Below are 14,063 nucleotides of genomic sequence, written 5' to 3' on the forward strand. Positions count from 1 at the left end.
AAACATTAGGACATAATTAATAACAAAGACAAGTGTTTATAATATCCTACTAATGAAAAATCAGATTATAAAAATCTAATAACAGAACAATATATCTTATATGATCCGACATATTCTATAGTATGTGTGTGTGTATCTGTTTATCTATCATGTGATGTAGGTTTAAAAGACTTTGCCATCAGAAAGAAAAGCAGCCATCGAGTTGGTAAAGCCCTAGAGCCCTTAGAAGGCGCTCAGTTTCTAGCATGAAAGGTTAGGTCCAAGTTTTCTTTTAGGAGTCCTAAGTCCTGACTTTGAGAAGACTGGTTTTGCTCCAGAACCCTTCTGGAGTGAGCGGGATGGTGCTCCCTTTGCCCACGGTGAAGTGTCCCCATTCAGACCTGGAATAGAGTTTGGAATGGCCTCTGAAGACCGAGACTTCTTATGTGGGAACACGCATTTAGCATCAGCCCCATAGTGTGTGCCTTACACAGAACCAACCCCAGGATGGGGACATGAAAGGGGAGGAGAGGCACGGAGTCTGAGTCCTTTTCACAGAAGGCACAAAACATGAGATCCAAGACAAAGGTGCAGAGAAGGAACCCCGGGGCAGCCACACCCACGACAGCAGCAGGTTCAGCACCCACCAGTTGCGTGCCATGTGCCAGGCTGTCAGGCACTGGCCATGCATTCCTTCATCGTCTCCTTATAAGAACCCTTCTAGATGGGATCACTTGCTCCGTTTTGCAGATGAGGAAACTGAGGATCAGAGAACGAAAGTGACTTGCTTAAGGTCACACAATTGGGAAGCAATGGAGACAGGGGTCTTGACTTTGGAAACTGTTTTCAACCATTTTATTTCCCTTCAACATTCAGAGCAGACGGGGCTGGTAAGAGGGAGAATGGTTTTCTTGAGGCAAAATTTCCCATCCTGATCTTCTAGGACAGAGGTTGGCAAACTTTCTCTGTAAAGGCCAGAGAGTAAATAGTTTAGGCCTTGTAAGCCATACAGTCTTTGTCGCAGTTAATCAACTCTACTATTGCAGTGGGAAAGCAGCCATAGACAATATGGGAAAGAGATGGGAGTGTTCCAATAAAACTTTATTTTTACACAATGAAATACGAATTTCATGTAAAAGTTGCACATCACAAAATAATATTATTTTGATTTTTCTCAACCGTTGAAAAATGTAAAAAGCAATTTTAGCTCATGGGCCATACAAAAACAAGAAAGTTAGCCCGATTTGGCTGGTGGGCCATAGTTTGCAATCCTTGTTCTAGAATATCCGGTGCAAAGAGCTCTGATGTCATCATGAGCTCCTTGCATGACTCAAGGAGCGAGCGACTTGGGGGTTCTGAGGAGAGGCCTAGTTTTTCAGTTTAAGGAGAGTCCCTCAGAGGCTGGAGCACCCAGAGGGCAGGAACCTGAGGGGGATCCCTGTGAATGAGGCTGAAGCACCGTCAAATCAAAGAGTGTGAATGCAGCCCACTAGGTAAGCAATTTGGGGGCTTTGTCCTTAGATGTGAGAGAGGGGAGCCCTCAGAGAGCAGCCTGGACAGGTGTGTGGAGTCACCCTCACTTGGATTTTGTCCAACAGAACCAGACTCTCTCAGGGAGGATCCTGGGCAGCAATGTTTTTAACAAGCTCCATTGGAAAACCTAAGGACTCTTTATAAGCTGGGTGACCTCGAGAAAGTTAACGCCCTTCTCCGTGTCTTAGTTTCTTTGTCTTTAAAATGGGCATAATCATGGCCCCTGCATAATGGGGTTGTTAGGAGGATGACATCTCAGCCCAGAGCTTGGCATATTGTAAGTGCTCAATAAATGCTCATTATAATTATTATATTGTTTGTCCAGCCCTTGCATTTCATTTCACACATGAGAACACTGGGGATGGGGCTCTGAGGGGGGTCTGCCTTGGCCACTCACTGGCTGTGGGTGAGGCCTTGCCCCTTGGGCCTCGGTTTCCTTATCTTGAAGGAGCAGTGGCCATGAACGCTGAGCACCCCACAATGTGGCTGGGCACGCATGTTGCAGAGAGGGGCGTGGGGGTCTGAGGCCTCCTGTCTTACCTTCGTTGCTCTCGCCAGGCGGGTGGTAGAAGGAGAGTCCCAGGGAGATGATGGCCGCAATTTCCAGGATGATCAGAGTCACATCTTGCAGCGCTTCCCACACGAGCTGCAGGAAGGTTTTTGGCTTCTTTGGAGGTATGAAGTTTTGCCCAAAAATCTGCTTTCTCTTTTCAAGGTCTGGAGCGGTGCCTGGCAAACCTGTGGACAGAGTGCAGAGAGGTTGGCCTGGTGGGCCCAGGAGAGACCCACATACGTTCCCAGAATTGTCCCAAGTGGGGCTGGCCACATGGCAAAAAGCAGAGAGAGGGAAGAAACAGAGCAGAAAACTTGCAGGCACCAGCCAGGAGCCCAGCACCCAGCGCTTACTCTGGGCCCAGAATGGGCACCTGGGAAATGCCTGAGATACCAGTAGAGGTATAAATGGTGGTCTCCCAAAATGATGTGCCCACGTCCTAACCCCAGAACCTGTGAATGTGACCTAATTTGGGAAAATGGTCTTTGCAGATGTAATTAAGAATCTTGAGATCACCCTGATTATCTGGATAAGCCCTAAACTCATGACAAGTGTTTTTCTGAGAGACAGAATGCGAGAAGACACAGACACAGAGGAAAGTAGACCATGTGGAGACCGAGGTAGAGATTGGAATGATGCAACCGTGAGCCAGTGAATGCCCAGAGCCAAGAGAAGTTGGAAGAGGCAAGGAATGCAATGTTACCTACAATCTTTGGAGGGAGCATGGCCCTGCTGACATCTTGATTTTAGACCTCTGGCCTGAAGGATTGTGAGAGAATAAATATCTTTTGTTCAAAGCCACCCAGTTTGTGCTCATTTGTTATAGCAGCCACGGGAAGTGAATATACACTATCATGCCCACCTGGCACCTGCACCCTTGCTCCTGGTTTGCATTCACTTGCCCTGCTGAGCACAGACTGAGAAGTCTCTGCTGTCCAGTTTGCTGGGCCTTTGGCCACCCAGTTACTTTCTCTGAGATTCAGTTTCTCCATCTTGATAATAGGGGAGTTCCATAGGGTGGGTAGGCCCTAAGGATCTAGAGTTCTAAGGTCTGTAGGCTCCAAAGTGATCCTGCTAATGTCTGTTCACATTTTGGGGCTCCTCATTGGGTTTGGTGTAAATAAAGAGCTTCACTAAGAAAAAGCTTGGTGGGAGTGGAGCCAGCCTATCTCCAGGGCCCCTCCTGATTGGTCAGAGAGAGGTGGGTCTCTGAATCTTCTGAGAGTCTGTGGTTAAAACATTCTGGAGTCTACAGTGTGACCAGTTGAAAATGTGGATGTTTTCTAGTTCTGGGAGTCTGGCCATGGCTTAGGGGTTCTCTCATGCTGAGGATTCACAGGCTTGTCATTGAGATCCTGGGTCCTGAGACAGAGCAGAGGGCAAGGATTTCAAATTCGAATAGTTGTGAGGGCCAAGAAGGTTTTGTGAATGAGTGAAGTCAGTGGGTGCGAGACAACAGAGAGTGGTGGGGACTGCGGCAAAGTAAAGAATCTCACCCCTTCTAAAGGGGCAGCTATTTCTCTGCTCCTGTGGGGGAATTTGGGCCCAGAGTGGCAGATATTGCAGTCTTCTAAGAAAAGCTGGACACTTGGAATTCGATGTAAAATCTCTCCAGTAAAAACATATCCGTAGCTGGATTCGGTCCCTGGGTTGCTAGTTTGAGACCTCCAAGGCTGTGGAATGGGAAGCGGGGAGGAGGTTGGAAGAGCAGAACAGCTTCTCTGTCACTTCCTTCTCTCTCTTGGTTGCTCCTTCCCAGTACCAGGCCCTGCTCCCTACAGGCTTCTGAGAGCCCCTCTGTTCTTCAGATACGACAGCTCATGGAATAAAAATATATGTGTGTTCGGCTAGGGCTGTTTCCATGGTTTCCACAACAACAAATACTTCAGTATATAAATCCAAGATGGGAACCTTGAGGCTCATGTGGGGTGGCTGAAGTGGCAGATAGTGATCATGATGTCTTGCTTACCTTCCTTCTTTCAGGGTGGGCTGAGCTGGAGCTGGGGATACCAAGATCCAAGTACTTGGGTGGGGTTTGGACTCAGATGTCTCAGCTCTGAGTGACTTTGTTTAAGTGATTTCACCTCTTAATGCTTCAGTTTTTCCATCTGTAAAATGTGGGCAACAGAGGGCTTCACAGGGGTGGGCTGAGGTTTCAGCAGGATGTTTTGTGCAAGGTGCAGAATGCTGTTCCTGGCACCAGGTGAAGATATTGTACTAGAGGTATGGGTAATTCATTATGACCTCCTAGAGGAGGAAGACCAGACAGGTGAGATTTCAATAAGATGGGAGGAGGGCAGTCAAGGTGAGGATAGGCACAGCAGAAGGGCTATGTGATTGCAGACCAGCCACTTCTCCTCTTTGGGTCTCAGTTTCCCCACATGTGACCTGAAAGATTGGTTTAGCTTGTGGCTCTGATATCTTGTATCCAAAGACAGTGTTTTGAGGACCTACAGGTGGGACAGCCCACCTGGTCTAGCCCACCTGTCACTCTCTTCCCAGAAGCAGAATCATGTAGTCTCCCTGCCTTCTGGCTGAAAATTAACATGCTTAGTTTGGGGAGCAGAAACAACCGAGGCTAGAGTGAGAGATGAATGTGTTGGGGATTCAATTTAGATTAAAGAGCATCTTGCCAGTTAGCATATTAAAAATTAATACACTGTGTCTAATACTGCTAGACAGGACCAGCCAGGCATTGAAAATCTAGAAACACAAATGCCTAGGAATTAATGTCGGATGTTGTGTGGGGCTGTGGGTTTCCAAACGTGCATTTCTTTTTGTACAAAAGGCAGAGGGCAGAGCACTGGGCGAGGAGTCAGATTTGCGGATGAACTTGGGCCATTCGTTTCATCCTTTAGATTCAGCTTTGCCATCAATAAAGTGGGAGCAAAATAACGCATAGGCTGTGGTGAGCTGTACAAAGGGAAAGGTGTGTGAATCCTCTCTAAACTGTAAAGGCATGATGAGTATGCCTTCACAGTAAAAGAAATACTCCAGCACTTGTATAGATTCTTCTGTCAGAGTCATAATTTGTGTGTTCTGTTAATTACGTAAAAGGAGAAAGCGAGTGGAGAGTGTGGGGAACTTCAGTTGTATAGGAATTATTTGTTGTAATGGCTGTCATTGGATATTTGAGGAATCCTTGCCCCAAAGTTCATCTTTATCCAGCTGTCCTGGACACAAAGTGAATTCTTTCCCGGCCTTTAAGCCGTTGCCTCTGCCAGTTTCCCCATTGCTCTCTTTTCTTAGCCATTTTGGACCCAGACTTGAGCGCTGCAAATGGTAGCCTCAGGCCATCAGAGGGGTTTCATTCGGTGGGCACTATATTTTAAATAAATAGAAATATGTTGAAAACATTAAAAACTCAGGCAATTCCACATAAACATCCTGATGTCTGGGTCAGTGAGGGCATGTGTGTGGACCTCAGGGAGCTGCAACTTGTGACTGGAAGCCCTCCGACCTGAATGTTGGTCCCACTTTGGCCCCGGGGTCATGTTTCCTGTTAAGGAAAGCTCAGGGGGACAGTGAGCGCCAGCTTTTGTGGGCAGAGGGGAGGACTTCCTCACAGATGAGCTGAAGGTGGATGGATGATATAGGGAGGAAGGGAAAGGAGAGTCCATGCAAAGCCTGGATGACCCACCATGGGGGTCCTGTCACCAGATGCCAGACCCCCAGGTACTCAGGAGCCTCCTATGTAAAGAGGCTTGAGTTCTCCCTCCCCTATTCAGCCCCTCTCAAAGTAGAGAAAGTACTTAGGTTTGTATTAGATGGTGTACCTCTAATCATCCACTTGCTCATTTAACCAATCAACGAATATTTACTGAGCACCTACTATGAGCCAGACATTGTTCTATATGTTGGGAATGCTGCAATGAGGAAGACTGGACCGCCAGGAAGGGTTTCCTGGAGGAAGTGTAACTGGGTAATCTTGGACGAAAAAGTAGGTGTTAATCAGGTAGGGGGAGAGTGGATCTGCAAAGGAATAAGAAACCTTAGGGGGCTTGGAAAAAGCCAATATGGCTGGAGCATCCCTGGTTTGCCCCTCAAGGAGAGAGGGCAGGTGGTCCTCACAGAAGAGGACACATCTATTATGTGCCACACAGGGTCATTATTAAGTAGGCCTTGGGGTGAGGGTGAGGGGGTGATCTAATGGAGACTTTGGCTCATGGAACTCAACTTGTTGCCCTCTTCCCCTTGCCTGCCTGGTAGCTCAGCATTGAATTTGAAGTTCCCCTCTTGGAGCTGCATTGGAGTAGCTTGTGCTGTGCCTAAGGATCATCATCTTATGTCTCCTTTCTTTCCGTTGTCTGAATCACCTCACTTATATCATTTAAAACCTTTCTGAATTAGACATACTTTTATAAGCTGCTTTGGAGTTAGAACATGCATGATTAGTTAGGATAAAAACGGGCTACTGAGGTAAGTAAAGGCACAGGGGCTGGATTAGAGAACGGAGATGTACAAAATAGGACTTACTTTCTGCCCTGGTAATTGAGGCTTTATTCTTCCAGTGTATGGGGCACTGAAACAAAGCACCTCATGTCGACGGGCTGGGCTCCATCAAAAGTAGGGGCCTCTGGCCATTGGAAGGGGCTCAGGGTGAGGGTGCCAGGCCATCCAGATGACCTCAGACCTCTTATCCCCTGCTCTGAGACCCTCCCCTGAAGCTGAGCATCCCTGATTCCAGCAGAGGGACCCCAGAGAATTTTTTCAACCCCTAGTGGGAGCCAGAGTGAACTTTGCCCACGGCTTGAGTAAATGATTTCAAGTAAAAAGCAAGTACAGCAATCACATCCCTTAGATTCTCCATCTGCTGCTTAGTGATACTGCAAAAACCAACTGCTCTCTCAGATTCTGGGGGTAGGAGGTCCAAGGCCACAGGGGCAGTGGTAAGGGGGTAGGTCGAAGTGAGCTGAGGGCAGGCTGTTTCCAGAGGTGGGGTAGGTGGGAGCCCCTGTGTCCAGTGACCTCAGATCTGGGTTCAAATCCCAGCTGCTCTTTGGTTCAAATTGGTACCTTGGCCAAATCATTTCCCTCAGTTTCTATCTCTGTACAATGGGGTAAAAGTGCAAGTGTCCAGCAAGAGTGAGAGCAAATCAGAATTATAATGTATATAAATAGTGCCTGGCACGTACTGGCCCTCATCAATGATAGACACAGTTGTTACTGCTAGCTACTGCCACTACTAACTACCACATCACCACTCCTGTTACTCGGCTTGGAATGTGCCTCCCGATAGTTCTGTCAGCATCGCCACTGCCTTAGATGTGTCAGAGGGGAGGACTTCCTCACAGATGAGCTGTGGGCAGAGGGGAGGACTTACTACCACAGCCACGACACACCCTTACCCTGGTCCCAAGACCTGGTTTGGATGCATCTTTACTTCATTACTTGCCGTGTGACCTTGAGTAGATCACTCACCCTCTCTTGGAGGACCTTAGGGTGTTTCATTTGAGGATCAAATAGAACCAAGGCTCTGACAGTGCTCTGTAAACTGTAAAGCCATTTTCTGTTGGGATCACCCTATGATGCAGGTGTGTACACTGAGGCACAGGGTCCTCCTGCTGGGAAGGCAACTGAGTCAGGCCTTTTGCCTCAGAGCTCAGCACGCACACCTGCCCTGCTCCAGCCTGATCTAGTCCAGAGTGGACTGTGTCTGCCTGGGTCAAATGTCCTACAGTGACCTTCCCTGATTAAGCCGACATGCGTCATCGATTCACACCAGCCTGATCCTGTCAACTCTGGAGTGCTTAGGACATTTCAGATGAAATGGATTGTGAGTGCTTTCTCAGGTAAGCCAAAGGTGGCCTCATGGCCCTGCTACATGCATTTAAAAAACAGAAACAAGATTCAAACTGGGTAATGCTCATGAGGTCCCCTAGAAGGCAGATGTGTGACTAAGTGGGAGATGCTGTCTGTGCAGGTATGCGCACACACTCAGGGGTTTGGCTGTGCATCTGTGTGCGGGTGTGGACACAGGCAGGTATGTGGCACAGGGCTGCATGTGGGCGGGGGAGTCCACGTTGCATGTACCCTGTCAGGGGCCAGGGAGAGTGGGCAGTTTATAAAGGCATCACGGCTGGGATGTTTGGGGAATTTGTGATGTTCAAGACAAAACAATGAATGGGAGGAGAGATCTAATTTGGAGTCTTGCTACTTCTCTGCTCTGTGACCTTGGGCAGGTGACTTTGCCAGTCTGGGCCTTAGCTTCTTCATGTACAGCTTGGGAATAATGATAGCATCTACCTCATAGAGTCAGTGCGAGGAGAGAGCAAATCTAACGTGCATGGACCAGCACCACAGTATCAGCTGCTACTACTGAGCTACTCCCCACCCCCACCCCCTCACCCCGCCAACCCTGCCCCTAGGCACTAGCTTCTGGCTTGATTGTACATTAGAATCACCAGGGAGCTTTAAAAAATATTAATGTCTGGGCCTCAGACCAAGAGATTATGATGGAATTGGGTGAGGGCGTGGCTTGGGGCCTTGGGAATCTTATGAGCTCCCCAGGGATACGCAACCATGGTTCTGAGACCAGCAGCTTTAGCATCACTTGGACATATGTTAGAAATGCACATTCCAAGACGTACTGCCTCAGATTCTCTGGGGGTGGGGCCTAGGCACGTGTGTTGTGACAGCCCTCCCCTGGGAACGGGAATACAGGCTCTGGTTGCAGGTTCTGGATGAAGAGCCACTGCCCTGGGGGAGAGGAAGAGGGGAGCTAACCTGCCAGGTGCTTTGAGCCATACTAACAATCCTGGCACATGGGGGTGACTGTCGAGGCTCTGAGAGTGTAGCATCTTGTCCAGGTCTCACAGCAGGTGAGGAAGAGAACCTGGGCGTAGCCTGAGTGTACTTTTCACTTTCTCCTAGAGGGGCTGCTAGCTCCCAAAGGGCCAGTTTCCCTCCCTGAAAGCTGTCCACAGTCAGGCTCACAACCTGCCCTGAGGTAACAGAGGCGGGAATAATGTTGTGGTTTGAAAAGCTGACAAACACAGACTTGAGACCAACGGGAATGAGGGAATCACACTCAGACTCTCAGTCTTCTGCTGGTGGCTGACAAAGTCTGGAGAAAGAGAAATTAGAGAGACGATGAGGAGAGAAAGGAGACCAGAAGAGTTTAGGTGTGTGGGGCCAGGAGCTCATGTTCAAGGTTGCTTTGAGAGCGTCCCTGCCCTGCTCTACAATTTTTCATGGTTCCCCATTCACAGGTGCATCTAGTTCCTGGGCTCACAGCAGCCTCTCTGAGGTTGTCTCAAAGGACTCTTCCCACGTCACTCTCAGTCTTGCTGTATTTATCCCACTTTCCTGTCAAGTGACAAGCCCTCTGACATGCCTGGCATCTGTCTGTCTACGTCTTGGTTTATCTGGCTCCTAACCCAGGGCACTCACCCTTCTCCTCTTTTGAGATATTTAGTCTTCTGAGACCCAGATGAAAGTTTACCACCACCTGAAAGCCTTCCTCCAGTTGCCCAGTAAGAACAACCTATCCTTCTTGTCCTTCCCTGGTAGCATTTGTCACTTGGGTCATTCATTCACTAACACGTTTATTGGGTATCTCTCCTATGCCAGGTTTTGGCCATGGAGGTCAAACGCCAACTGAGACCCATCCTTTGCTACCACTATCTTCTGGACGCTGATTCCACCATCCCCTAGAGGAGGCTGTTCGTGCCAGCACACAGTAGGCCCTCAGGAAAACTTTTCCCTCAGGAAACCTCCCTCCTTCTCCTCTGCTGCCTCACTGGAGACCAGACATGGAGATGTGGGTGCTGAGGCCACCCAGGGGCACCTGCACAATAGCGTGCCACCTGTAAGAGCCACTTAACAAACCTGGGCTCCACAACTCCTCTGTGGGAAAAGAGCACAGCATGGGCATTTCTGTGGTCTGTGTCTGTCTAGACAGTTGTTCTAAGTTCGGAACAGATCTGATGGCTATCATCCAGCGGGCATGGTGGGCATGTGCACAGTGCCTGGAGTTTATAATCACATCATAGTGTTGATAATTCCTGATGAGCAGGGTGCAGGGTGAAGGCTGTCTCTCTGATACGTCAGGGCCCCAGGTGGGCTTTTCTATGGATCCAGGGTCTCTAATAATTATAGATGATGACATGGAGGTAGTGCTTACCAGTTCACACACTCACTCACAGACTTTGTATCCAGCCATGCACAGGTGCACCCAGATATGGCACACAGCTGTGGCTGCAGCATTTGACTGTGGGCATGAATGTGCATGGTCACAGCACTGGCTGGTTTCACTGTAAACGTGTAGATGCAGTGTCCACTAGTTTAGGTGCATACACATGGACTGGGCACAGAAGGGGACCAGTTGTTTGTGAGCACCTCAGACATTGTGTCCCTTTAACCATCTCGACACACATGTGGACATGAATTTCTCCACTTATTTAAATCCACCACTTGTCTTTTCCCCAAGTCAGGCTGAATTCCACCCGTCTCCACTGCGGGAATTCTTAGACTCACAAAACCTCTTGGCTCATGGCTTTAGAATTTCTACATGGGCAGGGAATTGGGCATGGGGGGAGTGTGGGAGCGGGTGGTGGGGATTTGGTTGGAAGGTGGGTGCCCAGGGGCTCATATTGAAATTGTGAAAATATCAATTATCTGTACCAAAGAATGTAGAGTCCAGTGGAGCTGGGGGCCCTGAATAGAGTTGCCAGATAAAATATAGGATGTCCAGTTAAATTTGAATTTTAGATAAACGGCAAATAATTTTTAGTGTAAGTTGTATCCTATATAACATTGGGGACATAGCCAGTCTCACCCTCCTATTTGACAGGTGGGAAAATGAGAGATGGGGAAATGACCTGGGCCAGATACAGGGTGATCCAGCTGTAGAGCTGGGGCTGGGCTCCTGACTCCTGGTCCAGGCCCTTTTCATCAAGGGAGGGGACACTCACCTTGCTCAAATGAACTTTAAAACTGATTGTTACTGCACGCACTGGCTATTTCATATTCTCTGTCATTTAAGAGATTTGATTCAGACTGTCCTGAGGTGACCTCTGAGAAGCCTTTATCTCATCCCCTTGAAAAAAATGGAGGCCAGATGTCATCACAAGAGCTTCCTTGTTTCTCCAGGAGGGGGCGCTCTGCAGAGCTGCTGCCATCGGCCTCCAAGGACTGCTGCAGAAGCAGAGGGGGCAGAGTGCCAGTCTTGACTCTACTACTTACTGAGACCTTGGGCGAGTTAGGTCCCCTCTCTGAGCCTCAGTTTCCTCATCCTCAAATTGGAGCAGAGGGACAACCTAACTCTTCCCACTGGGGTGAAGATGAAAGGAGGTGCAATATGGGAGTGCCTAGCACACAGCTGGTGTCTGGAATCTGGGTAGGAAGTCCCCTTTCTCCTTTTGAACTTAAATGCCACTCCCATACTGCATCACCCATCACCAGCAATGGCAGAGTATTCTTGTATTCTCATTATTCTGTGACCCCGAGTGACCCCTTCAGCAATGAAGGGCCATGCCCTCCCCCCACTACTCCCTCCATTACACTGAGGCTGCAGATGGGGGTGTGTGTGTGCTAAATGCACATGTATGTGCTCTTACCTGACCATCGCTTTACACATGTGACTTGCATTTAATCCTCCTGGCTATTCTATAAGATTGGGATTATAAACTCCATTTTATAGATGGACAAACTGAGGTTCAGAGAAGAAAAGTGACTTGCTCGAGGTCACACAAATAAAGCTAGGATTTGAACTCAGGTCTTTGAGGCTCCGCAGCTATACTCTCTCCACACCACGCCTAGCTGCCTGCTTCAGGACCCAGTAATGAAATCAAAGCCAACAACTCCACCATTCTCTTTGTTGCTCTCGAGACAGCCTTTTGCTATAAACAGAGACTTGGCAATGGACAAGAGCTAGCTCCCAGGGATGCCAAGCACCTGAAGGGAAATGGGAAAACTTAGTCACCAGGCTGGGTGTTGCTAAATATTTGTGTTGTCACTGTGGTGTGGGTTCCTCCATTGGCATAAATAAAAGTCATATTTTGATAGAAAAAAATTTACCAGCCCTTCAAAAGCTTCGACATTTATAGAAAACCGCATTTCTGTCTTTGGAAAGTGAGTGGGCTAAATAAACTGTGGTACATCCAGTCCATAAAATACTATGGACTTTTAAATAGTTTTAAAAATGAGATCCATTTATATGTACTAGCATAGAAGGCTTTCCAAGACAAACTGTTGAGTGAAAAAAGCAAGTTGCAAAGCAACGTGCATAGTTTGCTTCCATGTATGTAAAACAGAAAACTCAATAAAACAATAGTTTATATTTTCTATGGGTATGTATAAAGGTCAACGTGTAGCAAAATGTCTGTAAGGATCTGCTCCAAATACATGAAGGTGGGACCTCTGAGGAGAGGAAAGTGTTACTACGATTAATTGCCGTGGTCAAGAGGACTTTAATTTTGACTAAAATATTTGCATTTTGACCAGGAGAATGTGTTCATGTTTTATTTGAATAATTCAAAGTTTAATTTAAAGGAGGAAAATCACCAAAATACTGTAAGAAAAAACAAGTTTGTTCCCATATAAACTTTGAATGGAGTGAACTTGGGGACAAACATTCTTGGGTTAAAATTTTGGCTTCATCTGCCCAAAGAAACGCTTAAATCAGATCTGACCACTCTGCTTCACCACCTGAAAATTAGTCCAGGATGGCTTTTGCAGCCATCTCACAGGTCTCTCTGTTCCTACCCTCAATCCATTCTACACACAGCAGTCAGAGGGATGTTTTAAAAGTATAAGGCACACTGTGTTAATGTCAGGCTCTGGCTTAAAATGCTACAGCAGCTTCCATTGCACACAGAGAAAATCTACTCTCCTTGCCAAGATTTGGAAGGCCCTGTACAGTGTGGTCCCTGCTTTCTCCTGATGTCTCATCTCTTCCCTACCACTATGCTCTAGCAACACCAGCCTATTTTCTGTGGCTTCAACACAAGTGCTTTCCAGTCTCAAGGACTTTGCATGTGCTGTTTCCCTCTGCCTGGAATGCTCTTGCCCCTTTGTAACTACCTCAGTATTTCTTTTGGCCGAACCTGCCCCCACTGCTAGTTGGGCCCTTTTTTGAATATTTTCATAGCTCCCTGACAATCGCTTTCGTTTTGTCATTATTTTAATAATTAATAATGTAATTGGTTTTTCTTAGTATTTGACTCCCCTGCTGACTCCAAGTTCCCTAAGGGCAGGGACTGCATCTGTCTTGGTCTGATACATAAATTTCCAACATGTGGCCTCTCCTAGATACATTTGCATAGGAAGAGGAGAGTTAAGGGGTGGGCAATGGTGAACTCCAATGCTCTAATGCATTTTCAGACTGAGGACTGGAGGCAGGGAAGATACTTGGGGCCTTCTCGAGTTACTCCCCTCTATGTCCAATGGCCTCAGTGGACTCTTCTGTCTTTGTTGTCGACAGAAGGGATGGAGGAGCCTCCAGCCCCACAAAGGACTTGGGGAACACATGTGGCTAGGCTCGGCTTCACCCTGGGGCATCCTTCACACTCTCTACTTCGATGCCTGAAGTCAGTACTGGGAGGGCAATTGTCGGTGAGATCTGTGTAAAAGCCAGGAAAGCAGAGCCTTTCATTTCTGTTATACTAGCTTTTCTCACTCTTAAAAAAGCCAGCTTCTCTGAGGACCAGGAGGTGTCTCTTAGAATTAGATTCTCCCTCAGAATGAAAGAATTCTGGGAGGGACAGGAGACTGGGGAAGGGGGTGGGGAGGAACGTGGTGGTGTGACAGTTATGAAGCAAGTCAGAAAACTCATTAAGACCCTAGAAAGCTGAGAGGAACTCCCTCGTGAAAGTTGTTTTAGGAACTGTGTCCACCTCCATTACCATGTTTGGGCCTTGCTACTCTACAAAGTGTGTATTAAGGGGTCCGCATTGCAGATGAAGAAAACCTTGGTTCCCACAGGTCACACCCATAAAGGTCAAAGCAATGATGATACCCATGGCACCCGTGGGCACGTACTCTGTTCTAGGCCTTA

The 14,063-nt window shown here is 47.7% G+C and overlaps 1 protein-coding gene across 1 annotated transcript in view; it reads right to left on the bottom strand.

The window, feature by feature from the left end:
• The window catches only part of ATP2B2 (ATPase plasma membrane Ca2+ transporting 2), a 119,735-nt gene that overhangs the window by 33,317 nt on the left and 72,355 nt on the right, over positions 1 to 14,063 (bottom strand). The window contains exon 3 of the mRNA XM_039888133.1: positions 2,053 to 2,250. Coding sequence (XP_039744067.1) covers positions 2,053 to 2,250 — 198 coding nt within the window. The remainder of the gene's footprint in view (positions 1 to 2,052; positions 2,251 to 14,063) is intronic.

The sequence above is a fragment of the Pteropus medius genome, unplaced genomic scaffold (assembly GCF_902729225.1).
Source record: "Pteropus medius unplaced genomic scaffold, Ma_sr-lr_union100, whole genome shotgun sequence".
Lineage (NCBI taxonomy): Eukaryota > Metazoa > Chordata > Mammalia > Chiroptera > Pteropodidae > Pteropus > Pteropus medius.